General features: G+C 31.8%; 4 protein-coding genes across 8 annotated transcripts in view; 3 read left to right on the top strand and 1 right to left on the bottom strand.

The window, feature by feature from the left end:
- LOC109327435 lies at positions 4592 to 5533 on the top strand. Its single transcript, XM_019560579.1, has one exon. The coding sequence runs from the start codon at positions 4748 to 4750 to the stop codon at positions 5342 to 5344; it is 597 nt and encodes a 198-aa protein (XP_019416124.1). The 5' UTR covers positions 4592 to 4747; the 3' UTR covers positions 5345 to 5533.
- Positions 10962 to 14915, top strand: LOC109328195 (gamma-glutamyltranspeptidase 1-like). Its single transcript, XM_019561539.1, has 7 exons — positions 10962 to 11024; positions 11251 to 11597; positions 12178 to 12690; positions 13034 to 13269; positions 13689 to 13953; positions 14176 to 14313; positions 14623 to 14915. The coding sequence occupies exons 1-7, from the start codon at positions 11000 to 11002 to the stop codon at positions 14860 to 14862; spliced, it is 1764 nt and encodes a 587-aa protein (XP_019417084.1). The 5' UTR covers positions 10962 to 10999; the 3' UTR covers positions 14863 to 14915.
- LOC109328196 (alanine--glyoxylate aminotransferase 2 homolog 1, mitochondrial-like) lies at positions 16322 to 19943 on the top strand. The gene is made up of 9 exons (XM_019561540.1): positions 16322 to 16661; positions 16945 to 17175; positions 17519 to 17689; positions 17947 to 18090; positions 18196 to 18375; positions 18485 to 18710; positions 19076 to 19189; positions 19331 to 19417; positions 19696 to 19943. The coding sequence occupies exons 1-9, from the start codon at positions 16416 to 16418 to the stop codon at positions 19737 to 19739; spliced, it is 1443 nt and encodes a 480-aa protein (XP_019417085.1). The 5' UTR covers positions 16322 to 16415; the 3' UTR covers positions 19740 to 19943.
- Positions 20435 to 25583, bottom strand: part of LOC109328197 (transcription factor TGA4-like) — a 6071-nt gene continuing 922 nt past the window's right edge. The window contains exons 1-9 of one of the 5 annotated variants that reach the window (XM_019561545.1): positions 25418 to 25524; positions 24027 to 24195; positions 23857 to 23934; positions 23619 to 23678; positions 23448 to 23525; positions 22858 to 22921; positions 22365 to 22636; positions 21599 to 21826; positions 20435 to 20908 (exon numbers count right to left, since the gene is read on the bottom strand). In XM_019561545.1, the coding sequence (XP_019417090.1) occupies positions 20756 to 20908; positions 21599 to 21826; positions 22365 to 22636; positions 22858 to 22921; positions 23448 to 23525; positions 23619 to 23678; positions 23857 to 23934; positions 24027 to 24185 (1092 nt within the window). In that variant the 5' untranslated portion in view covers positions 24186 to 24195; positions 25418 to 25524 and the 3' untranslated portion in view covers positions 20435 to 20755. The other 4 variants (XM_019561544.1, XM_019561543.1, XM_019561541.1 and 1 more) reach the window with 4 other exon arrangements.

Raw genomic sequence — 25583 nt, 5'->3', positions numbered from 1 at the left:
CATATATAATATAAAGAAGAAAAATTAGTGACACCTTTTCCCTCATCAAAAGTCACAATACAAACATTACATGATATTAAAATAGAAAATGATGATTTAATAGGGTTTACAACACAGTAAAATTTCAGAACTTAGATAAAAATAAATTCTATCATAATAAGAGGAGCCGCTTACACATACATATAAGAATAGAAAAAGACTAAAGATATAGAAGAAAATACAAAAGATATACAAGAGGAAAATGAAACAAATCTCTCAGTTTGAGAGTCTGAAATTAGAGAGAATGATGATAAAATAATAAAAATGTAAGAATATTTTTTATTATTCATTTAAAAATAATTAATAAAAAAATATACAATAATATAATTATAGTATTTTACTAAAATCATTTATATATTTTGACATGTTTGTTTCTTCAAAACCTCCAAATTAGGGAACCATGAAAATTGGATTATAAGCTATTTTAGATGGCTTAGAAAACTTGCAAAGCTCTTCTATCTTTTTTCCTCAATGCCCAAATAAGAGAAACTCTTTCTAAAATTATATTTTCTCTCTTTTATTCATCTCGAAAATAAGATATTGAACACTAAAACATATATAGGCATCTATTTTCGAGATGTAACAAAGATTTGATATGTCAATGCCCATAAATTAGTTGTTGATATTAAAAATTGAACAGATTTGATGGTGAGTGTTAATCAGAGAATTAAGTTTCTGAAGAAATTGGTGAAATGAAATTATTCTTCTAGTGCTGGATTGCTGAACTAGCTTTTAATGTTCTAGCTTTCATTTCATCTCTGCAAATTCATAGATGCGATATTAAGACACATACATTCTCTGATCAGTTTGGTGGGTGATTTTTATTTTATTTATATTTTTATAGTGTTAGTATGAAGATTAATACATAATCAGTATATTATATATCATTTATTTGAATTATTTTTATTTAAGAGTCAATAATGATTAAAATTGAATAATAAATAATATAATGATATTATAAAAAATCATATGGAATATCATGTTTTATATGTATTGTAGATAACTTTGAATATTGTTGGTCATGTTTTACATGTGGAAACCAAAGACGGGTCGAAAAAGTAGTTGAGGGAGGGGCCGAACATATAATAATTAATGGGCACACATTTAATGATTTAACACGTATATGCTAATAATATAATGTTTACAAACAGTCACTATACTATTATATTTATATATTAATTTTTTTGATCGGTAATTGTTTGTATGGTGGAACACGAACCTACAACCTCTTGCATTCTATTCCTTATGATCACTCTCTTTATCATCAGATCACTCCATGACTCTCATTTATATATTAATTATCATTCTCTCTTAAATAAAAGTAATACAAAAAATAATGAATGATATATTACCTCATGTAAAAAACTTTACATTAATAATACATAAATATTAAATTCTTTCAAAGAATATTAAATAATTACTTCTAAGAGTTAGTTCAGTGGTAAAGTCTTGAAATATAAAATGTGAAAATTTATATTTAAACTTTTGTACATTTTTCTCCTCCTTTTCTCATCAAAATTATTGTTGACCCATAGTTAGAAAGTAGATTTCAGTGCTAGTAGTCTCTTCTTTCTATTGTTAAATGTTGTGTGAAGTTGTGTATATGATTGTTAAGTGTTAAAATTAACTTACAAGTTCCTCAATGTATTTTAGGTTGAAAAAGGACGAATTGAGCCATTAATGGACTGAATTGGACTAAGCATACAAAAACCCACAAAACTCAGCGCGGTGGCGCTGAGCCTGGGAAGCCACGCTGAGCATGGAAGGAACCCAACAAAGAGTTTGAATTGAATGAAAATGCACTCAGCGCACCATTGTTGCGTTGAGCCCATACTCAGAATTATAAAAAAAGAGTTTTTGAATACTTAAAGGAAATAGAGTTATTTGATACTTTTTCATAGATTTCACTTAGGGACTTACGAACCGAATTTTCTGTAACTTTAAGTATGATTTCTAGTTTTCTTAGTGTGTAGTTTATGTAAGTTGGATTGAGGATGTAAATATTAGGAAGTAGGAATAATGAGGTAAAATTGATGTTCATTGAGAAATTGACAACTCCCTATAAACTCAAAATTCTGAGTTCCATTTCTATCTAAGTTATATATGAAAATATGTAAATATATTACTTCTTAGCTGAGATTGTTTATTTATTCATTGATGTATTTTATAATTCAGTTTTATGATGAAAATTATATAATTTTTATGAATTTCTCTTGTTGTGTTCTTAATACTTACTAAGTGTTTAACAAAATGCATAGTCAGATTTTATGAAAAGAACCTTGAGGCGAAATCTCAGTTCGATAGTCTAAAGCAAGTAATTCATCCTTTATGCATAAAGCTAGATGTAGTTGTATGTTCAATTATCACGATAAATGCCATTGTCCATATGTTTACTAGACATAAATTCACATTTGTATTGAAAACTCTCAAACTTGACGGTATGTGTTACTAGACATATAGAACTACATTTCATGATTCATAAACCATAATTTCATCAAGTTAATTAGTTACTTGACATAGATCTAATTTTAGTAAAGTGTTAGTATAGACCAAGACATTGTCCGCTAGCACAATTGAGGGTATGCATTAATCTCAACTCAGTTGCATTAATATTAGTTATTAGACATAGAGGTATGTATGTGTGTCATAATAATTTATCTTGTGTTTAATGTTTAGGTTTTATTTCATGAGTTGCTAAGTAGACTAAAACATTATTTCTTAGTGTATTTGAGGTCAAATATTGTGTGAAATCATATCTATTCCGTTGCATGATTGCTTGCCAATTACTGATATGAATAATGAGTCAATCCCACGTATAAACTTCAACACTTTTATTATTCAAAACTCTTTCAACCAAACCAACAAAACTTTGAAAACCTTTTGCGAAAATCAGCTCGAATTAGTAATTTAATATTGAAAAGTTGAGTTGGAAAGTCTCTGTGGATACAACTACCTCCTACCCTTTTACTTGTTTGCGACAACCGATGTTATATTTACACATCTATTTGTCGGTTTTAGCAATGATCAATAAACTCATGTTCATTTTGTTGCTATTTAATGAGGTTGAGTTGCTACCATTTCAAGTTCAATATTTCAATCATTGAGTTTTTTTGTTCACTCTTTCTATAACTTTTAGGTTTGTTGGCAAGTTCTTTTTTAGGAGAATGAAGGAAAAGAAAATACGTGATATTATCTCACAAATATATTTTATAATTCTAAAGTTTTGTTTAAAACAATTGAAGTACTATGCATAGTTGCCAAAAAAAACATCTTCCATTATATATACCCATAAGTCATAACCTCCAACAATGCAACTATCTACAGTTGTATTATATGGACTATTTCATTTTTACCATTTTTTACTTTATATTATAAGATTAAGCAAATTTTCAATCCATTATATCATACAATTCTAAGAAAATTGTTCAAATTTTGAAGCTATGCCAAGTTTTATACTTGAGTAACATTTTTAGCTCAATTTTGAAGTAAATCATTAAGTTTGGGACCCTATACAACAATTGCATAATAAAACAATAAATGTTACAGACAACCAAACATATTTTCATGTCTTCAAAAGTTTTCAATTCTTGAGCAGCAAAAGTTACAGACAATTATATGCAACTTTACACAACCCAATTGAAAGATTCTTTTACTACATAGTTTCAGGGCCCCCCTACATTTATTACACAAGGACATTGAATCATTTATTGATTTCAACCACAACCAAATACCTTTTTCCCCTTCAATTATTTCTGGTCACCAATTATTTATTAAATTTTCCATTACTAATATGCATCTATGGGTCAATTTCTTAATCAATTCTCTAGATGCTTCCAAAAATAATAGTGCAACTACCCATTATTTATGTATCAACCATATTTCATGCCTTAACTCACATCACACTTAAATTGGTCCCCTTAAATTACATTGCCATTTTAAAATCTTACAAAGTCCCCACATTCTTGATTTAAATTATATGCTTAAATTAATTTTCCTTTTGAAAAAAAAGTAATTTTATATTTTTTGGTTTGAACAGGAAATATCATATACAAGAGACAAATATTTTCAAATTTGGGTAAAATGATTATAAACTACAAAACTATCTATTCTAAGGATTTATAATAATTACATTTCCAATTATTTAACTATCAACAAGACATTGGTCTAGTGGTATAAAATCATACTAAATCGAGAGAACATCTTCTGTCCCAAAAAATGTGTCACTTTTTCTGATTGGTCAAAAAAATAATTTATTATTAAATTTTTAACTTAAATGTATGTTTTCTAATCAATTAGAAGAAATGACACGTAGAGTGACACACTACTGTTGACAGCAGATATAGTCCCCACTAGATCCTAGAAAAGACCAAAAGGACAAGGTCGATTTTGGGGAATAACACTTATTAAGAGTGTTAACCACATACTCTCAAAGAAATTAATTTATTACTTAAAGATAAAACAACTCTTATTGATTTATCTTCTCACTTTATTGCAAAGCCAATTATATATTAATATAAAAGAACGCGAACACTTTATATTTATCCATCCTTAGAGTAAGATATGGGGAACCATAAATAATAATGGTTAGACTCTATCCTATCACAAAGTGCTAGAGAATAGAGTGTCTCCTAAGCTAGTTGACTCCATTTTCAGATCTAGAACCATTTAGATCTCAAAAGATTATAAACTTTTCAATCCAAAAACAAAAATGCCTAGTGATGATACCAATCACTTTTCAGCTGAAAAATCCTTCAGAATAAAGCAAAATGATAGATTCTTCACAAGGCTAATGGCTAAGGAAATTTCCAATGCCAACACTTCTTCAAGGGTCTTATATTATGGTGAAACATCATTAGCAGTTCCTTTCATATGGGAAGCACAACCTGGTACCCCAAAACACCCTTTGTCTCAAACCTCTTTGCCTCCACTTACACCACCACCTTCATATTATTCCAATTCTAAGTCCATTTCCAAGAGTAGAAGAAATTACTCTAAGGTAAATATTATTTTTTCAAGGTTTTTGCAAAGTTTTGGAGGAGGGTTTAGAAAGAAGGATCATGTAGCACCATCATCAATATCATCTACTTGGTCACCATCTTCATCTTTATCTACTTCAACATCATCATGGTCATTGGCATATTCATCATCATCACCATCATTTTTCATGAGAGAAAAAGATTATGGTGATGGTGAAGGAAACCACTCATTCTCAAGTTCAAGATCACATTTGAAACATAAGTGTTCTAATGGATTTAGAGGATGCTATCCCTTTGGGAACATGAAGAATGCAACTATAAGTTATTAAGCATGATTTGTTTAGTTAAGGTACCTTCATTTGAAATGGATTGTTCTACATAATTTACATCTTTTAGATCTTTGAAATTAAGTTGTTAAGTGTATTTTTGAAAAATGTTAGTGTTGGGTTAGGTGTGTCAATCATATTGGTATCATTTCTCATGATCAAGATTAAAAATGTGTATGCTTAAAATTACAATCCATTTTTACCTTTCTCTCTTTAGTATGTATTATTAATCTATTATTCATCCTTAGTATGATATATATTATGCTCAAAATATATATAAATGCTACGATTTAGGTTGGATATATAGGAGAGGAGTTAAAAAAAGTTATAAAGGGAAAAAGCTCATGGAACCATTGCCTTAGGTTTTGATTAAAGATGTGGTGTCCTACTTGTAGTTCCAATGATTTGGTTGAGACATAATAAACTTAAGGAGAAAGATACCTATTAGTGTGTGGTACCTACACATGAAGGAACTGTTTATGAATGACCGACTCTAGAGATTTAGGAATCACTACAACCATATATTTAAAAAACATTTTAATTATTTTATATTTAAAGGAGTAAAGCAAAAATCATATTGACTATAATTATTTTGAAGTTTGCTCATATAAATGTATTGATCTTATTAGGATTACATTCTATAAAAGTTTTATTTATCTATATTTACTTTTGTTATTAGTTATGTGATTTTGTTCAATTTCATTTTTATAGAATAAATATGTTCATGAGTTTACTTAATTCCTAAAGAAGTAGAGGTAATTAATTTAATATGTTACATATTTTTGCCTATACCAAAAGAAATGTTAGTCTTACATAATTGCTTATTTTATTTGAAATTTTGGTACTAGAAAATTTTAATAAAATTCTTTATCATTCTTAGAATTGATATACATTCATATTATGAAGCAAAATAGCAAAGTATATTAATGATTACTAATTAGTGTATCTTACGATCAACAATGTATCCTTTTTATTATCATGAAATATTGATAATTTTTGCTATAGAGGTTTCAACTATAGATACATGCAAACTTTGTATTCCTTTTTAATATTTGCTAGATTCTTTTCAAAACAAATATTCATCATTATTGAATATATATGATGATATTGCACTTAAGATGATATATAAATGACTCATTTTTTCTTTTAGACTATTCAAAAAGCAAGAACATATTATTGATGAGATGTTGTTGCTATGGTAATCAAGGATATAAGAACATCTTTGTTGACATGTTAACATTATTTTATCATTTTTATTCTACTAGTTTTTAACAAGTTTCTCGGTATTTTATGTTGATGTATGTTATGCAATTATACATATAAATTATGCTTTAAATTTTGGAGTATATCTAAAATGATAGTTGAAATGGACAAACAATGCTTTTAATGAAAGAGAAGTATTTTTGAGAGAGGTTTGAATGAATGAAGATCTTTTATATCATTATTTCTCTATCTCTCTATACCAAGACAATAAAATCATGCCAACTAATAAAATTATGTCAACAATTTTTTTTATCCTCTATCAAAAAACAATAACGACTATTAGTTGACATAATTTTATTGATTTGATATAAAAATATAAAGAAATAGTGGTATAGAGGATTTCTACTCGAATTTAACCTAACCCAATAAAATTATATGAACCCTTTATCATTAGTCCAATGCTAGTGACTTATTGTCCTTGTTATTGTTATTAAACAATTAATTAAATTTGAATAGAATCTATGTACATGCATGCAGTACCAGATTTCTTACAAAATATACGAATAAGGAAAGGTAAGTCAAATTAAGGAAGTTTCCTACTTTTCTATCCTGCCACTATTTCAAGCATTGTTTGGGAAAAAAGATTTATATAAAAGTGTGATTTCTCAACTCTAACCCTTAAAGGGATTGGTGTATATTTGGAAATTATGTATTTAATACATTGAGACAAATTAAATATAGTTTTAACAAAACCCACAAAAGTACTCAAAATATTATAAATCTATTTTCTCGCATAGTGTAAAGCAAAATAAAAATCTTTTTATGAAAAAGTTTTTGATTGTAGAGAAAGAAAACTATGCATTTGCCCATAATTCAAGTCATATACTCACATTTTATGATAATTAGTTAGTTAGGTATAATTAAATATTTTTCATTGAATAATTCTAAAGTTTTATGTTATAAGATAATGAATCTCCCATGGTCATCATTTTAAATTTATTTATTCTCGTTTAAATATAATAATATTCATCCATTACAATTAATTAATAAAATATAAAAAACTTAATCTTTATTTTATCTAGGAAGAATAAAATAATTTTACAATGTTCTTAGTAGATTGTAATTAATACTTTATCACTTACCTTATAATTTGGTTGATTGAGTACTTGCATTTGATATATAAACTAGTCCAACCAAATTATCACTTACCTTATCCTAGTTATTATCTTTGGATGGAAAATGTTAGCATGAAGGGACTAAATCCAATAATTTCATGGCTCAGTTCTATCCACTAGTTACTCATAACAATCATCTATTAGAGTTTTGTGGATGAAAAAAATGTCTGTTGGGAGAGTTAGTCTCACATACCTGTGAATGTTCCCGGCTCGGACAGGATTGCCTCCAGTACGAGATACCTATGAGAAACCAAAAATAAAATCATCTATTAGAGTCTAAGAAAGCCCTTAGATGTGGTTCTTTCCTTATAAGTTATCCGATATATCGAACCCTAGACTTGTTAGCCCTTAATGAATTAGCCATCTTGAATTCTATTGACTTTGTGGAATTGTGGGTCTCTTATGGCAGACCAAATCTTCTTAAATCCCACGGGTAGCCATTAAAGAAAAATAATGATCCTTTTGAATTCATTGATAGTGAAGATAATCATGCAAATATCTTGTTTTCTTCCTTAAGAGCCTTTCTTCACTTAATGTCTAATATTTGGTTTTTTCGTCAATATCATGTTTTCTTCCTTGCTACCCATGCATGGGTACACTTATATACTCTATGATTAATGCTAACTTATGAAGTATAGAAGTATTTATCTTACTCATAACATATCATATTAATTTTTAAAGTTTATGGTCAATCTATTGTCGTATTGCCACTCAATACATTTAAATTTTATTATTGCATAATGACTTGTGAGTAACCCAATTTTTTAATGAATATAATATTTATATATGTGAATATAAGTTTTATATATAGTCACTATATATTTATTATTATGACTTTATCTTTGACAAATTATCGACTATGTGACTTATGAATAGAGTAAAATGTAATTCGATTTATCTCAAATGATTTTAAGTTTTTACTATATTTGAGTTCGAGTGTTGTTGTGGATCAAGGAAGGTGTTAATGCCTTTGTCCGCCCTTATTAAAATGACACTTTCTAATTGCACGAACTTATACACCCTTCATTTTCTTTATTAAAAAATATTTTTTTATTTTTTTGTCTAACAATGATTTATTTTGCTCTTACGTATTTTTAAGTATAATAGAGAAATCAATATTATGTAATTCTCAATTAAAAATTGATCTAATTTTTATTAAAGAAGTCATCTTCTTAATTAAATAGAATGAGTAGTAGAGAGATTACATTGCGAATTGGCCTCGATAGGAGAAGGAAGATATGACAAAAATTGTAATCGTACTATTAAAATTCCATAAATTTATTAATTAGGAATTTATGAGTATTTACAAGTCATTATTTCATTTTAATTTAATGAAATCAATATCAAATATATTACATTGGTCGTAAACTATCTTCCTACTTCGAGATTATTTAATTATTTTTATATACAAAGATGATCAAATGTATGAAATGCAAAAAATGGCATTGGCAAATTGGTTGTCCTCTATTGAATTTTTGTCCCCCTAATAATCAGTTCTGCTTTTTGTGTGGTAAACACGAACGAAATGATCATAGTCGAATTTTTATTGGTTTCCCACATGTATCATTATACCGGATGTAATTATGTGTCTGAGCTAGGAGTATTCACAAGTATGTGGGGCTAACTCTCTTAGCATGTATTTTTTTACTCGAACCGAAAATCTTCCTTAAGGGAAATCAAACATATATCACTTCAACCTAGACCCATTGATAATCAAAGTCCAATTATTATTGAATATGAAATTCCATAGAGTCTTTTCTACTTTTTCACAATTCTTTTACTCTCTTTTACACTTTTCACCATTTTTTATAATTTCTATATTCATTATAGATATTTTATTTAAAATATATAATCGTTGAAAATCAAATGTTTTACTAATTATTTATATTTTATATTTTATTTTTGTGTGTAAATAGGGTCAACAAAATTTAGATTCATCATTCATATATAATTTATATTTAAAAGTTAATAATAATTTAACATAAATGATGGTGGATAACATGTTCAAAATGTAAAAAAAAAATATACTCTTACTTCATATATATTTTTCTTTTTTTATTTCTAAGTCATAAGTCGTGTGAGGATAACATAACTTATGAGTACCCCAAATGTTTTATTTTCCAACTTAGAAGTTGTATTGAGTCAAAAATGATTTTTTAATAACACAAATTGTTTATTTCCAACCTAAAAGTCATGTACGACTCATGAATGATTCATTTTTAAAATTCTTGAATATATGCAAAATCATTAATAAAAACTCAATAAATTGTTGTAGTCTAATGGTTGAGATTGTATATTCTCACACTAGGAATATGAGTTTGATTCCCAACGATATATAATTTTTATTTTATTTTGAAGTTGAGGATTTTATAAAATAATTATGAAAACAGTAAGTAACGATATACTATTTATATTAATATATATATATATATTAGATTTATGGTTCTATTCTTACCTTCTACAATATAGATTGAAGAGTTGGGTTGAACCAAAACAATTTCTATAATAGAAATAAAATCATATTTTAAAATGTGGATATTATTTTTTTACCAATTTAGACATGACAATTTTTTTTATGATTTTATTCATCAACTTAAAACATTCTTTTTTGGGTTTCCCACATGAATCTCACAATGAAGGTAATCCTGTCCGAGCCGGGAACATCCACAACTATGTGGGCTAATTCTCTCAACGGACATTTTTCTATCTACAAGACTCGAACTCGAGACCTTACTTAAGAGGAATCAAACATGTATAACTTGACCCAACGCTAGTTGATATTTAAAGCATATTTGTAATAACTTATTAAAGTGTTAAAACATTAAGCTTTTACTAACAGATGTTGGTTCAAGTGGTACATGTTTGATTCCCCTTAAGTAAGATTTCGGGTTCAAGTCTTATGGATGAAAAAATATCTGCTGAAGAATTAGCACACATACCTATATATATTCCCAACTCAAGTAAAATTGTCTTTAGTGCAAAGATGTAGGTAGAAAACAAAAAAAAAAAACATATTTTAAACCTTAGATATTATCCCACGATAGTGTTGTTTTTATAATGAATTTTATACTAATACTTATTTCATATTCATCCTTTCTAGGTTAAAAATAAAGTTAAAATAAGAGTAATAGTTTTTTGACCCTGTAAACTAGTTATAAGGCTCAACTATATTGTTATCACTATTTTATTTGAGAACTATTTTAGTATTCTTACTTGAGTTGCTCTATATATATATATTAACATCAACCCTGTAGCAGCACCACAACCAGAGTTGAACTCAATGTCTCATCAACTTTCCTCATCAGGTCAGTAACAATGCAAAATTTTTATTTTCTGTGTCAAAAACTTGTCTTCTAATATGCATGCACTATTATAACTCTTTCCTAAAGCAATGTTATTTATTAACAAGAATTCATAGGACCACAACCAGTGTTATTGATATGAATATGAAATTTTTTGTGGGGTGGCTTTAGATGAATTTATATTGTGATCATAAGATTCATTGATATTGATATTGATCAATCTATGCAGTTCTATTATTATGGCATGTTATTGCTTTCTTGGTTGTTTCAAATTTGGTGTATGCTTCAAGCCTTAATGGCACTACAATTGGGCACACAAAGCATAGAAATGAGGTAATCATTGCCCAGAATGGAGCTGTTGCCAGTGATGATCGGCGATGTTCGAGGATCGGGAAAGAGGTTCTCCGCGAAGGAGGGCATGCTGTGGATGCAGCTGTGGCTGTTGCTCTTTGTTTAGGGGTTGTTAGTCCAGCTTCAAGTGGCCTTGGTGGTGGAGCCTTTATGCTTCTTAGGTTAGCTGATGGGGTTGCAAAGGCCATTGATATGAGAGAAACTGCTCCTAGTTTTGCTTCTGAGGTACCTTCTTAACCAATCATCTACAATTACAGCCTTAAATTGTGGTCGTGATTGCAATCGTGGTTATGTTATGTTTACCGCTATTGCAGAAAATTGTGGGAAAATGTAGCTATTGTAGTCTCGATTATAGTCGCGATACAATTACAAAGACTTCAAAAATGACAATATTATAGACCACAATTTAAAACCATGGAGGAGATCACATGGAGAGTAGCCTACCTGTTAGAGGCCGGGATTTAGATATCAATGGTTTGTCGATAGAGATGATTTATGATAGAACACTATGATCGTTTAATCAATGTAGTCGATCTCGCCTAGTTGGAAAAGGGTTTGGTTGTAATTATTACGGTTGTTGTTGTGTCTATATGTGTGTGTGAATGACAATAATAATAGAAGGTTATTCACACATGGTTAGTCACATATCTGCATATTCTGAAAAAAGTTCCACTATTTGATTATCATTACCTATATGAGAGGTGAATTATGCATACAGCACTATACAAAAGAATAATGCTATAAGTCCTATACTGATTTCAGTTTTCGTGGTTGCTGCAATAATTCTTTAAAATAACCTGTTCAGGATATGTATGCTGGCGATGCTGATTTGAAAGCGAAAGGTGGCCTCTCAGTAGCAGTTCCCGGAGAACTTGCTGGCCTTCACAAGGTGTGGAAGAAACATGGAAAGCTTCCATGGAAAAGACTTGTAAAGCCAGCCGAGATTCTTGCACGCGGGTATAAGATATCGCCATACCTCGGAAGGCAGATGGAAGCAACAGAGTCAGATATATTGGCAGACGGTGGTCTTCGGAGTTTATTTGCACCAAATGGGAAACTCTTGAACATAGGTGAAATATGTCACAACAAGAAACTAGCATATACTCTGAGACTTATATCCGAGTTTGGTCCAAAAATCTTCTATAATGGATTGATTGGCCATAGTTTGGTGAGAGATGTTCAGAAGGCTGGAGGGATATTGACCATGAAAGACTTGAGAAGATACACTGCTAAACAGAAAAAACCATTATCGAACGATGTTCTTGGACTGAAAATCCTCGGTATGCCTCCTCCTTCTGGTGGTCCTCCAATGATGCTTGTAAGTGTCTATCTACTTCCCAATATTGGTGTTCTTGTTATCATTTATGCATAGATGGATAGAGTAAACTCTCGATTCAGTTCTAGAAAGATTACGGTGTTCCAGGAAGGTCCTTAAATTAAAAGTTTGTTTAATATCACCAGCTAAGTTCATAGAAACACTAATGTTGTGACATTTTAAATCTCTCAAGATTTAATTGGTGACAAAATTTGCAATCATTTATCTCGTGACATCATAATCTTCCAATGATTGAATCGAGGGTTTACGCTATATGTATATATATTCTTGTTATACATTTCTTATCATTGGGAAAAGACTGAACCAATCTCATCTTCTGTTACAGCTGCTGAACATTCTATCTCAATATGACTTACCTTCAGGCCTTTCTGGATCTCTTGGAATCCATAGAGAAATTGAAGCTTTGAAACATGTATTTGCTGTGAGAATGAATCTAGGTGATCCTGATTTCGTAAATATAACTGCGGTTCTTTCGGATATGCTTTCTCATGAGTTTGCTAAAGTGTTAAAGAAAGACATCAACGACAATAAGACTTTCAGTCCTAGTCATTATGGTGGCAAGTAAGCTTCTAATTCACAAATTAATTTTTGGTGCTCAACTATAGTTTTAGGTACTCATGTTTGTGCAGTTGTGATATTAAGACTTTGCTCGCTATTTGTATGTTGTTCCCTAGTCCACGCACTAGTCCGAATGTGTAAAAGTTCATTCAGCTTTCGGAGTGAATGTTAAGAAAAATGCAGCAAATCCATTAACAATTAATCAATCTTGACTTGTGTGCCTCCTTGATAAGCTAGAGTTGTTCTCAAATTGGTATTTCTTTAAGTGATCGATAATTCGATATATATGTCATGACATAGTCAACTTGAATCATAGAAAAAAATGTAATGATTGAGCAGGTCTGTATCTGCAATAAAAGTGAACTTTAGGTGTTTTTAGCATTAATCTAGGACTGTGCTGAATGTTCTTTCCCTCTTTACAGGTGGAATCAGATCCATGATCATGGTACAAGTCATTTGAGTATAATAGATCGTGAGCGAAATGCCGTTTCCATGACTTCCACTGTAAATGCATATTTTGGTTCAAAGATCCTTTCACCAAGTACAGGAATAGTACTGAACAATCAGATGGATGATTTTTCCATTCCTAGAAGTGTTCCCAAGGATGTTCCACCACCAGCTCCTGCCAACTTTATCGCACCACGGAAGCGGCCGTTATCATCCATGTCACCAACCATTGTCCTGAAGGTGTAGTCCTTTTGCTAGATTGTAAAAGAGTTTAGTATTAATGTATAACACTACCCTAGTTGAGCTTCATCAAGAGTGTTTTAGTAAACAACACTACCACTATTCATGGTGTGATATTGAGCATAAAACATTCCTTGACCCTTAATGTTTATGAAACCTTATCTTTAAGTTTAAGGTATTTACATTTTTTCCTGAGAATAATTTCTGTGTATGCCGAAACAGGATCGGAAACTGAAAGCTGTAGCAGGTGCAAGTGGAGGAATTATGATCATTGGTGGAACTTCACAAGTTCTTTTGAATCACTTTGTTAGAGGATTGGATCCTCTTTCTTCTGTATTGGCTCCAAGGGTCTATCATCAGGTATTGTATTACTTGTTTCATAACTTTTCTCTTGTTAGTTGTTGCATATTTCACAAACTTATAAGATTGCTACAGAGAATAAATGATAGCACTAAAACCATGCAAAAATATTATAACTTCACTAGTTTCACTCACAAACTTCTTCCCCTGGTTCAAACCAACCTATGCACCAACAAGTTGTTGATCTAGTGATGTAAAACTCCGCTAGATCCCAGAAAGACCAAAAAGTTAATAGTTCAATTCCTGAGAGTGGTACTTATTGAGAGGGACAAAACTCATATGTTGTTGTTGTTGCCATGAGTCATGCAGCTTATACCAAATGATGTTACTTATGAGAATTGGACATCTGTGAGTGGTGACCACTTTGAACTTCCAGCTGATACAAGGGAAGCCCTTAAAAGTAAGGGTCATGTCCTTAAAAGCCTTGTTGGTGGGACTATTTGCCAATTTATTGTTCAAGACATTGAACATTCTGAAAAAAATAAAGGTATTGGAAAGCTTGTAGCAGTGAGTGACCCAAGAAAAGGTGGTGTGCCTGCAGGATATTAAGGTTGTTCATTGATTTTGTTGTCTCATCATTTTATGTAATAATGAAAAATGAGCATCAACTTAGTATCTTTTTCTACATTGTACACCAAATTGGTGATCAAAATTTATAGAGAACCAATTACTCTTCTTTTATAAACACAATTTCAATATGTCACTCATTAATGTAGAATTAATTATCCACTTGTGTTGCAAAATGTGAGGATTTTTTTTCCTTTTCTTTTTTGGATTGACAAATGTGATTTACTAAATACAAACAATACTTTTGGGTAGGAATTTGAAATTTTAATAAATTTGATTCATGATACAAAGGAACTTGAACTAAAAATTAAGCTCATTAGATAAACGAGTCAAACTTGAGTTAAGTCTAAAAAATTTTAGGAAAATTTAATGATTTAAATCTACTTACTAATTCAAATTATTGAGTTTTCTTATAATATATGACTAAGATGTGGAGTATGTTTTTCCACTTACTCTTGGAGTGAGTGAATCTTTTCCCTATATATATAGGAGAATAATAAATTTGGGTCTTATAACCATACATAATGATTAAGATTTAAAGTTATTGATCAATGATCATTTAAGAAAGTCATGTACATTTATCTTTTAATTTTGATTGTTCAAATAAGATTTAACAATCCATATCAACTATCTCATTTTTTTCACAATAAAAATTATTCTCACATTAGTCATATTAGCATACCCTAATATTTAGATAAAATCATCCTTCATTTTTTAATTCAACTAAATTATGTTGTCAATATTATTTTAGTAAATATATTAAAATAATGTTTCACAATTTTCTGCCTCCAAACAAACACAAAGCTTTCCACCATTGCTCTTTTGAGTATTATATTATCAAAAAAGCAAAAAATGATCATATAAAAAACAAAAATATACCACCCACAATTTTTATATTCTTTTGAAGAAATAACAATAACAAGCAACACTAAGAATAATAATAATAATTACTGATCAGCAACCAATAATTATTTTGATCATCAATCATTCATTGGTCTGTTGTTAGAATATCAAAACTCTAACTAATTTAGAAAAAATATATCTTCCAAATAATAAAAATGAAACTTCAATTTATAATTTATAATTTATTTTCATGAATAATTCATGAAGAATATTATTATAACTTGAAATTTATTTGTAGGAGCTATTTTAGAATCAAATACTTCCAAACTATAAATGCTGATATTGAACATTTAATTATTCTTTAAGAAAAATAATGAACTGGTAGTAGTATAAATAAGCAAGTTGTTTCCCTACTTTAAAAATCAAATAATAATATATCATTTTTAGTACTCACAAAATATTATTTATTAAATGATAGATCAACGAGACATTAATATAATAGTACAAAAATCAAATTATAATATACTATTTTTAGTACTGACATAATATTATTGTTGACAGATTCAACGTCACCATTGTTGAGAGATTCCTTTTACACTGCATCCAAAGCATAAACCACTTTCTTATAAATTTCATTTCATCATCACAAAACAATTATTCATTGTTCATTATTCATTGTTCATTATTCAACCATGGCAATGCAAATGATACTGAAGAAAAACATTAACCTTTGTAAGAGTCTTTCTCTCACTCACTTTTCTTGTTCTTCATTTTTCACCACTTCAGCTTCAACAACAACAGATAACAATTCTCACAACCTTCACCTTCCACCATTTGATTATGAGCCTCAACCTTACAAAGGACCATTGGCTCATGAAATTTTTACCAAAAGGAACAAGTTTTTGGGTCCTTCCTTGTTTCACTATTATCAAAAACCTGTGAGTATTCAAGTTATTATCAACTTTCTATATATATATATATATATGATTGGCTTTATTTGAAAATCAAATCAAAGATATAAACTTTTTGTCATTTGTGATGATGGGTTTATGCTATAATCAACAAATGAAGACATAGTGGATGCAAATAGAGCATGAAAGAACACTTTGTTCCATTCTGCAACTTTTGAACAATGTCTTGTTCTTTACTTGTTGACTTGTTGTTTATGAATTACACTTTGGAAGTGGTATCTAATTCAAACTTTAATCATGTTTTATATAGCTCAATATTGTAGAGGGGAAGATGCAATATCTGTTTGATGAGAACGGAAGGCGTTATCTCGATGCTTTCGCTGGAATTGTAACTGTTTCTTGTGGACATTGCCATCCTGAAGTTTTGAATGCTATAATGGAGCAGAGTAAACTCCTGCAGCATGCTACAACCATATATTTACACCATGCAATTGCTGATTTTGCTGAGTCCTTGGCATCTAAAATGCCTGGAAACCTTAAGGTCGATTTCCTCTTCATTACTGGTGTTTAGTTCCTATTTCTACACAATAGAAACTTTTGATAGTTTTTTTCGGTATAACCAATGGGTAAGAAACTATTCTCATTCGGGGCGTGTTTGACAGCCACTGACCTTTTTGGTCTATCTGGGGATCTATGTAACTATTACATAGAACCAGTTTCTCTATATAACTAAATTCTGTTTTCAATTCTCCCATTTAATGACAAGTTTTCACTGAACAAGAAATGGATCCTTTGTGGTTAAGGCATTCATCGGCGAAAAGGTGATGTTCGGTTTTTTCGCTCAATTAGTAACATAATCTTGAGCTAAGCAATTCAAATTGCAGGTTGTCTATTTTGTGAATTCTGGTTCAGAGGCAAATGAATTAGCAATGCTGATGGCCCGTTTATATACCGGTAATCTCGGTATGATATCTTTGAGGAATGCATATCATGGGGGGAGTTCTAGTACAATTGGGTTGACAGCTTTGAACACATGGAAATATCCAATACCTGAGGTTTGTCCATAAATAATTACATATACCACCCACTATGGAATGTAATCTATGATATTCATGTTTTTCTCAGTATTATTCTAGTTCATGTTTGCAGATGTAGTATATTTTCTCCTCTTTTAACTTATCATCTGATTTGAAGTTCGCTTTCAAGTTTCTGAGAACCAAATCTACAATGTGCTTTCGACATGATCAAATTAGGCCATAACTTAAGTATAGTGAAATGCTAATGATTCTTTATAATATTTGGAACCTTCAAGGGTGAAATTCATCACGTCATGAATCCGGATCCATACCGTGGAGTCTTCGGCTCAGACGCTAGTAGTTATGCCAAAGACGTGCAAGATCATATTGATTACGGCACTTCAGGAAAAGTCGCTGGATTCATAGCTGAAACAATTCAGGTATGTATAATCTATCATGTTTAATGCCTTTAAATCTCAAAATGATATTTATAACCTCACCTTAGTCTTGTTTTCTATTTACTTTTTCCTCATGGCTTATTCTAGGGAGTTGGAGGAACAGTTGAACTGGCACCCGGGTACTTAAAATTGGTCTATGACATTGTACACAAGGCCGGTGGTGTCTGCATCGCCGATGAAGTGCAAACCGGGTTTGGTCGCACAGGAAGCCATTATTGGGGATTTGAGACACAAGGTGTCATTCCTGATATAGTTACCATGGCAAAGGTCTATTCCATCTTTTAATCTTGTTTACTAATTCCCTTAGACCTAGACTGCTGCAAAAGTACAACACCAGTGTGTATTAAGCATAGCTTCATATGTTACTATGTATCAGGGTATCGGCAACGGTTTGCCGTTAGGAGCTGTTGTTACAACTCCGGAAATAGCAAGTGTGCTGGCTCAGAAGATCCAATTTAATACTTTTGGTGGGAACCCTGTGTGCTCTGCTGGTGGTCTTGCAGTTCTAAGGGTTATTGATAAGGAGAAGCGTCAATCTCATTGCGCTGATGTTGGTTCTCACTTGCTTGAGGGTTTGAGATCTCTGATGCAAAAACATGACAGTATGTTATTTTTGAATCTAAGATCCTGTAAATGTTCATCTTTTTTTCTTCGTGATAAACTTTCCTATACTATCGCAACATAAGGAAGCTTACCTTGTGACCTGGATTTGATGAGTTCGAATCCTGAAAACAGTTTCTTTGCTTACAAGGGTAAGGCTGTATACATCTACCATCTCCAGACCCCAACCCCACTAAGTGAGAGTCTCATGCATTAGGCCGTCCTTTTTAAATTTTCTGTTAAGGCACATTTGCCTTTTCTCGCTATATATGAATGTTTCATTGGATAGACGCATATCTTTGGACCGAAGGGCCTTAGTTGCAGTAATTTTGTTGGTTATTCTGATAATTTTTATACTTTGTGCTAGTCATTGGAGATGTGAGGGGAAGAGGCCTAATGGTGGGAGTAGAGTTTGTCACTGATAGAAAAAAGAAGACACCTGCCAAGGCCGAAACTGCAGTTATGTTCGAAAAACTAAGAGGTAAGAAAACTCTCTCCCCCTCAATGAAAGGAAATTGATTGCATAAAATGAAAGGGCCAATCATTTCATGTACCATATGAAGCTTTCTTTTCCAAGATTTTTTCCTAAAATACTAACTTTTTACTTGCTTATGAATTGAAGAGCTTGGCATTTTAATTGGCAAAGGAGGGCTGCATGGAAATGCGTTCAGGATTAAGCCTCCAATGTGTTTCAGCAAAGATGATGCAGGTATAATTTTGTCCCGGCGGCGTTCTTTAACTAAGGGCACTTTTGAGTAAACAACTTAATTAAGTGTTTATTCGGTAAGCTAAAAAGAGCTTATTGAATAATCTTCTTTAACAAGCTTATATCAAAATGAAGTATTTTCGAAACTGATATTCGCTCGTACCTCAAATAAGCTTTCTATAAGTTCGTCCAAACGCCCCTTAACTTCTGGACACCAGATTCTTTCCTGAAAAGCATTAGAGCAGATTGTTATCACTTACTGAGCTTTCTTGATTATGCAGATTTTGTTGTGGATGCCTTGGACTATGCCATATCAAAGTTGTGAGAATCCACTAGAGTTGAGATAATCATGCTTCCAGCTGGCATCTTGTCGATTATCGAACCAAGTTTCTAGAAGGAAACACAACTACAAATTTATGTACTTCACATGCTGTGTTTTATTCTTGCTGGTGTATATTTCAAGTACTGGTACTAATAATAACTTAACAATGCAATGCTCAACCTCTTGCAAAGTGATTTTTCTTCTTTAGATTATCAGAATAATTGAGTGTAACTCTACTTTTTAAAACAAGATCATAGAGTAGGATTTTCGAAGTCATTATAAATGGTTCATTACTCATGAACACAACCGAGATGAGTGACTCTAGAACTTAACCCGAAGTTGCATTACAAACTGAATGTGGGTTGTTGTCCAAATTACTATAAAGCTCACTACTCATATGCTTAATCGATGAGTGACTTTAAAAAGGATGGTTCAGTACATAAGGCTCCCACTTAGCGGAGTCTGAGGAAGGTAGATGTATACACTTTACCCCGCAAGCCAAAAGGTTGTTTCCGGGAATTTAAATTCATCTAACACTATAAATTGAATGCAGGTTTCTCTATACTTTTGTTTCCTTTAATCACAGCTTGTAGTGCCTGTGTCAAATAAAAATTATCTCTGCATCTTGGACAAAGCTCAAGCATAGAAGAAACTTGAAAATGGCTATAAATTGTGTTCATAAAGAGAGAACCTATTCATATTAAAAGAAACACAACATAATATTATAAACATTTTACATGACCAACTTGGACACATGCTCATTCATATTCTAAATATTTCATTCTGCAACCATACAATATATAGTTATATACCATGTATCCAAAAAACAATTATGTACAAACTCCTAATGTGCAGTCATATTTACAATTTATCCATAACATAAGACTGCTGGAAAAATGTGAGCAACATGGACCACACATGCTACATGGTTTCAGTGCTCCTAGCCGAAAGAAAATGAGCATATCCATCACATCATTGTTCATAATACAAGCTTTTGCTCTTATACTCTTGTTGTAAGACTATGCAGGTTCACGAGGTTGATTCGACCATAGTAAGCTCAAAGCTCTAAGGCGTTGGAAATATTCCCCCAACACAAGCAAGCATCGAGCAGCCTGACGGGTTGTCAGTATTCGAGATATTTGGTGCAAGGTTTCCTGCCGAAGATGGTCAGCCTGTTTTAAATAAAGCACGGTTAAACTTCTCAACGTAGTAAATCGGCAATGTATGATAACCTGCTAAATGATTAAAAGGTTGATTTATCTATACTTGCTCATTATTAAACAAGCTCATTTTAGAGGAGTCTTATCTGTGAAAGTTAATGATCCTCATGATGTTTGTTCAATGTTTCATTTCTTATCATTACACTATATAACATTAGTATATGACCAAATACCTATACTATATAATAGATAGGTACCCTCTGGTGAAATTTCCAAAATGTAAAATGGTAAGATGGTAATAAAAATAATGTAAAATTGTCAAACAAGGACCAATCATGATCAAGTTGCATGGTATGAACCAAAACTCCAAAAGGCATAATGGATGAAATTTGAGGTTGATGGCAATGAAGCAGGGAAGGGTCTGACTTTGAAGCCCGAGCTCAGATGGCAACCACATGACCCCAAAATCAAGTTGTTAGAGTATGATAATAATAAATCATGATGCTTCAATCCTCGGAAATTCATATACAACGACTAAGCCTTAATCTCATTAAACGGGTTCGGATAATTGACAAAGCCTTAGAGAGTCAGATATAAATGTAAAAGAACATTATAATATTATATCTATGAGCTTTGATATGATTGATTAAATGGATGTTTTTGGCCAAGTCTTTCAAGGGTTACATATTATAAGCAGATTACCTGATTCACAAAGCCCACCAGAGCTTCCAACTTCTCCATTGCCGAACCCATCTGTTGAATATACGATCCTTCGATGAGTTGTCCGGCTGCTACACTTTCAGCAAGTGTTTCCTGTAGTCTGTCCATACCTTGTGAAAGGGCATCTTCTGCTTGTTGACATGATTTCCCAAGGTTTTGGATATCCAACCTTTGTTGCTCCGTCAACGGTTCAATCAAAGGAAGAAGGACCTGCAAGATTTCGCATACATTACAAGCTCATGTTATGCCATTGTGGAATATGCAGAAATTCAAGTGTAGAGTGTGGTCAAACTCAACTTCAGTTGTGACCAGAAGCTTTGTAAAATAGACAAAGGTCTAAAATAGAGAAATAACCGAAATTACACATAAAGGGATGAGAAGATAACTTGATAACATGGAACTGAAAATCGAAATGAATTCATATTAAATGAAATTAATCTCGTGCATTAACAGAATATGGCAATAGAAATAATCTCAAATTAATCAAGTATCTAAGTAAAGCCCTTTTGAATCTGAAACTTCGAAAAGCAGGCGCGCAATACTTGATCAAGGAAAGAAATTGAGTTACACCGAGTGACACACATTTTACGCACAAAATGCATTCCAGTATATCTTGCCTGTTGTATAAATACTACAATGAATGCAGTTTCAAATTTCAACTATTCTAACACTCGAGTAATCACTAGAAGATGATCATGAAATGAATCAAATCCAAATAATAATGAGAAACTACTATATGAACCATCACCTTTAGAAGCTCAGAGGGGCGAAAGCCTCCAATCCACAAGAAAAATCTTTCAGCTGTCGTTTTCCACATGCCGGACATAACATAGAAAACATCTGCTTTTGCAGCAGCAGATTTCATGCGAAATATCTCGGAATAGTGGTTCATAATGCCTTCTACTAGTATCCGTAACTCCATATCACCAATATGAGCATTTAAAGCAGTTCTCAGTTCTAAGATTTGTCTATTTTGCTCTTCCACCCAGATTCCGTACTCCATCTCGAAGGTCGTAATTCCTGAAAATTTAGTATTCTTAGAATGCAAGAATTATTGTGCAATAAGAAAACTAACTCCTTGAAACCTGAGAATGATACTACATCAACCAAAGTGAACTACCTAAAGTTTACACGACACTGCGAACATTTCTTAACAATTCAAGATTGAGAGTGAAATTCCGGAAAGTACATACATTCTTAAAAATAAATATCTAGCATTAGTAGCACAATAACATACCAACCTGAATTTACAGGTGCAGCAAAACCAATATTATTAGAATCCAACCCTCCACCAACATATAAACCCTGCAGTTTTGTGCCTCAAGGTATTAGAGACAGAAGAGAAAGAAAAACCGCATCCTTATCATAACGTTTATCGTTTAAAGTTTTTGCACAAAGATTATAAGTAACACCAATTACAATGAAAAATGAGTTCATTTCACTAAGTTACATGTATTGAAATACTTAAAATATTCACTCTCTCTTATTTCATTTAATGAAGAAACCAATAGATAAAGGAGGAAATTTAAAAAAAAAACGGTAATGCTTTCTTGGTTTCGAGAGCGACAGGTAAAATGGAGCAAGGATCCTTATAAAAAAATGCGGCCTAATGCATGAGGCTCTCGCTTAGTGGAATCTGCGGAGGATAGCCCAATGCACAAGGCTCCCGCAAGTGGATGGACTATTTCCAGGATTTGAACTCGTAACCTGATGGTCACTAAGCAAAAATCCGTATCTAAAATGATAAATATTATGAAATGGAGGGAGTACTGATCATCATCTAGTTATCCAAAAGAGAAACTACGAGTACTTAAACTCGTCCTCCCCACACCTGATGTCTTGCTTGTTCAAGCTCTTGCTCCAACTGCATCAACTTCAAACGACTTGACTCTAACTGCTGCACATAGGCCTGTAAGGCGATATTAGAAATCACACGAACATTAATATATCTAAACACTAGTTTCATGTGTGACATATCTATAAATGTAAAAACCATTCAAACCTTTTTCCGTAAACGACTCTTGCGAGCAGCCTCTCGATTTTGTGCAAGACGTCTTTGTATCTGCATGTTTCATCAAGTCAGCTTTCTATTTTTTTTCTCCACTATTTATATATCTAATGCTAGCATCGAAATAAACCTTTAACGGTACGGCACAAAAATATCTACCTCTACATCTAGAGGCATTGAATTTGCATAACATTTTTTTTTCGATGACTGAATTTGCATAACATGCTCTTACCTTATCAACCGCAGGTTTATTTGCTTCTTGGTCATACTTGTTAGGTGTTCCTAGTATACCATGAGAAGCATCCTCTGACTAGGTAATAAACAGCATAAACAAATTTAGTTACTTGGCCTAAAAGCCGAAAAATGCATTCACATTTGTCGATAAATTTTGTAAAATTGCACCTGACTATCAAACTTTAAGTCTGCCTCATCGATTAACGGTATAGTTGCACCTAAATTACCATTACTTTTGAAGCCTTCTCCCCACATATTAATTTGGTGGATAGGATCGTAAACACTCATGCTTCTTGAGGGAACAAACTGCGCGGATGGTGAATTCATGCTGGATGGACTGATCAGTGCAGCAATTCAATCAACATTCAACACGTATATAGCGAATGTGTTTAAGATTGTAAAACGAATGCATTAATTTCATAAGAAAACAAAATCGGAGTCAATATGGACATTTATATTGGTACAGGTGCACCATAAGAAAATTGTTGAAAGTTGAAGAATGTTTTTGCTGTCATCATGTTATAAAAATGCAGAACAAAAATCTCATTGAGTTATACACTACTAAGCACAAATCACGGTATAGGCACCATCAACCAATAACATTTGTCACGAGAAACGAAACCAGGACGATGCAAAACATGTCAATTTGATTGCTAACAGCACCAAGTATATGAATCAATCCAAAACTAGAAATTACACGGCTGAGATAATATGAATGTGGAGTAGATGCATGCATTTTAAGAAATATTACTAAATTTTTTTGTCTAACCAAGAGTATCCCCTCACCATATGGGTAAAGAACTAATCCATTTCGGGGTGTGTGACCGCCCCTCCCGACAAGTGTAGCTCCCAGGAATCGAACTTTTTGACCTCTTGAAACATTACTGACTTAATTACATTAACTCGGACTACTCTGAAATTCTACTGAAATATTGTTCATTATGTGTCCTCTAGAAGAAAAGACAGAGAAAATCTAATTATGACCCAGGCTTGCAAAACCATGATAGAATTGCATATGCTGCAGAAGAGCATCTTATGTTGTTGTAAGTCTTAAGAAAAACATTGCCTAGCACTGAAGACGATATCCGACAAGGGTACGCTAAGAAGCATAAGGACTAAAAGATCGATCATTAACGCAAGACTAGAACTTTATGAGCAAGAAATTATAAGTATCAAAAACTGAGGGAAACAACTATGTTCCTGAATCGCGTAATCAAGCATTTGATCATATGCAAGCACCACTATTTCAACTTCTTGAAGAACCAGAATAAGTACACTAAGAGAGACATGAGTAAAATCCATTAATCTAAATCAACAGTGAACAAAAATTTAAACTATAATCTGAAGAAAGAAAAACAGATAGCATAAGCAAGAAAGAGTGATAATTCATGTTCTAAGTTTCTTCCTTCACCTCAGACATGTTTGAACAACAAAAACATAGAAAACAGTTATGCAACAGAATCTAGAGCAGTACTATGTTTCAATCCAAAAAAGTGCAAAAAAATAAAACATCATTTTTAGTAAACATAGGAAAACAAAAAATCAAATCTTACACATACCCTTTATTTTTTAAGGACAACTAAAGTAGTAAGTAACAACCAAGAGAAGAAAGAAAGTACAAACAACCATAGAGAAACTCAAATAGAAAGTACTTAACAAAGACATCAAAAAACAACTAGTTATAAACAAAGACAAAATATATATATATATATATATATATATATA

The sequence above is a fragment of the Lupinus angustifolius genome, chromosome LG15, assembly GCF_001865875.1.
Source record: "Lupinus angustifolius cultivar Tanjil chromosome LG15, LupAngTanjil_v1.0, whole genome shotgun sequence".
Taxonomy (NCBI): domain Eukaryota; kingdom Viridiplantae; phylum Streptophyta; class Magnoliopsida; order Fabales; family Fabaceae; genus Lupinus; species Lupinus angustifolius.
The sequence above is the reverse complement of the archived record's forward strand: the minus strand, read 5'-3'. Positions and strand labels throughout refer to the sequence as shown.

Excerpts from the sequence above, each read along its gene's own strand:
- LOC109327435 (XM_019560579.1), top strand. The coding sequence starts at position 4,748 with ATGCCTAGTGATGATACCAATCACTTTTCAGCTGAAAAATCCTTCAGA.
- LOC109328195 (XM_019561539.1), top strand. The coding sequence starts at position 11,000 with ATGTCTCATCAACTTTCCTCATCAG. Across the intron at positions 11,025-11,250 it reads TCATCAACTTTCCTCATCAG|TTCTATTATTATGGCATGTT; the intron begins GTCAGTAACAAT and ends CAATCTATGCAG. Across the intron at positions 13,954-14,175 it reads CACCAACCATTGTCCTGAAG|GATCGGAAACTGAAAGCTGT; the intron begins GTGTAGTCCTTT and ends ATGCCGAAACAG.
- LOC109328196 (XM_019561540.1), top strand. The coding sequence starts at position 16,416 with ATGGCAATGCAAATGATACTGAAGAAAAACATTAACCTTTGTAAGAGT. Across the intron at positions 16,662-16,944 it reads TTCACTATTATCAAAAACCT|CTCAATATTGTAGAGGGGAA; the intron begins GTGAGTATTCAA and ends TGTTTTATATAG. Across the intron at positions 19,418-19,695 it reads TTTCAGCAAAGATGATGCAG|ATTTTGTTGTGGATGCCTTG; the intron begins GTATAATTTTGT and ends TTGATTATGCAG.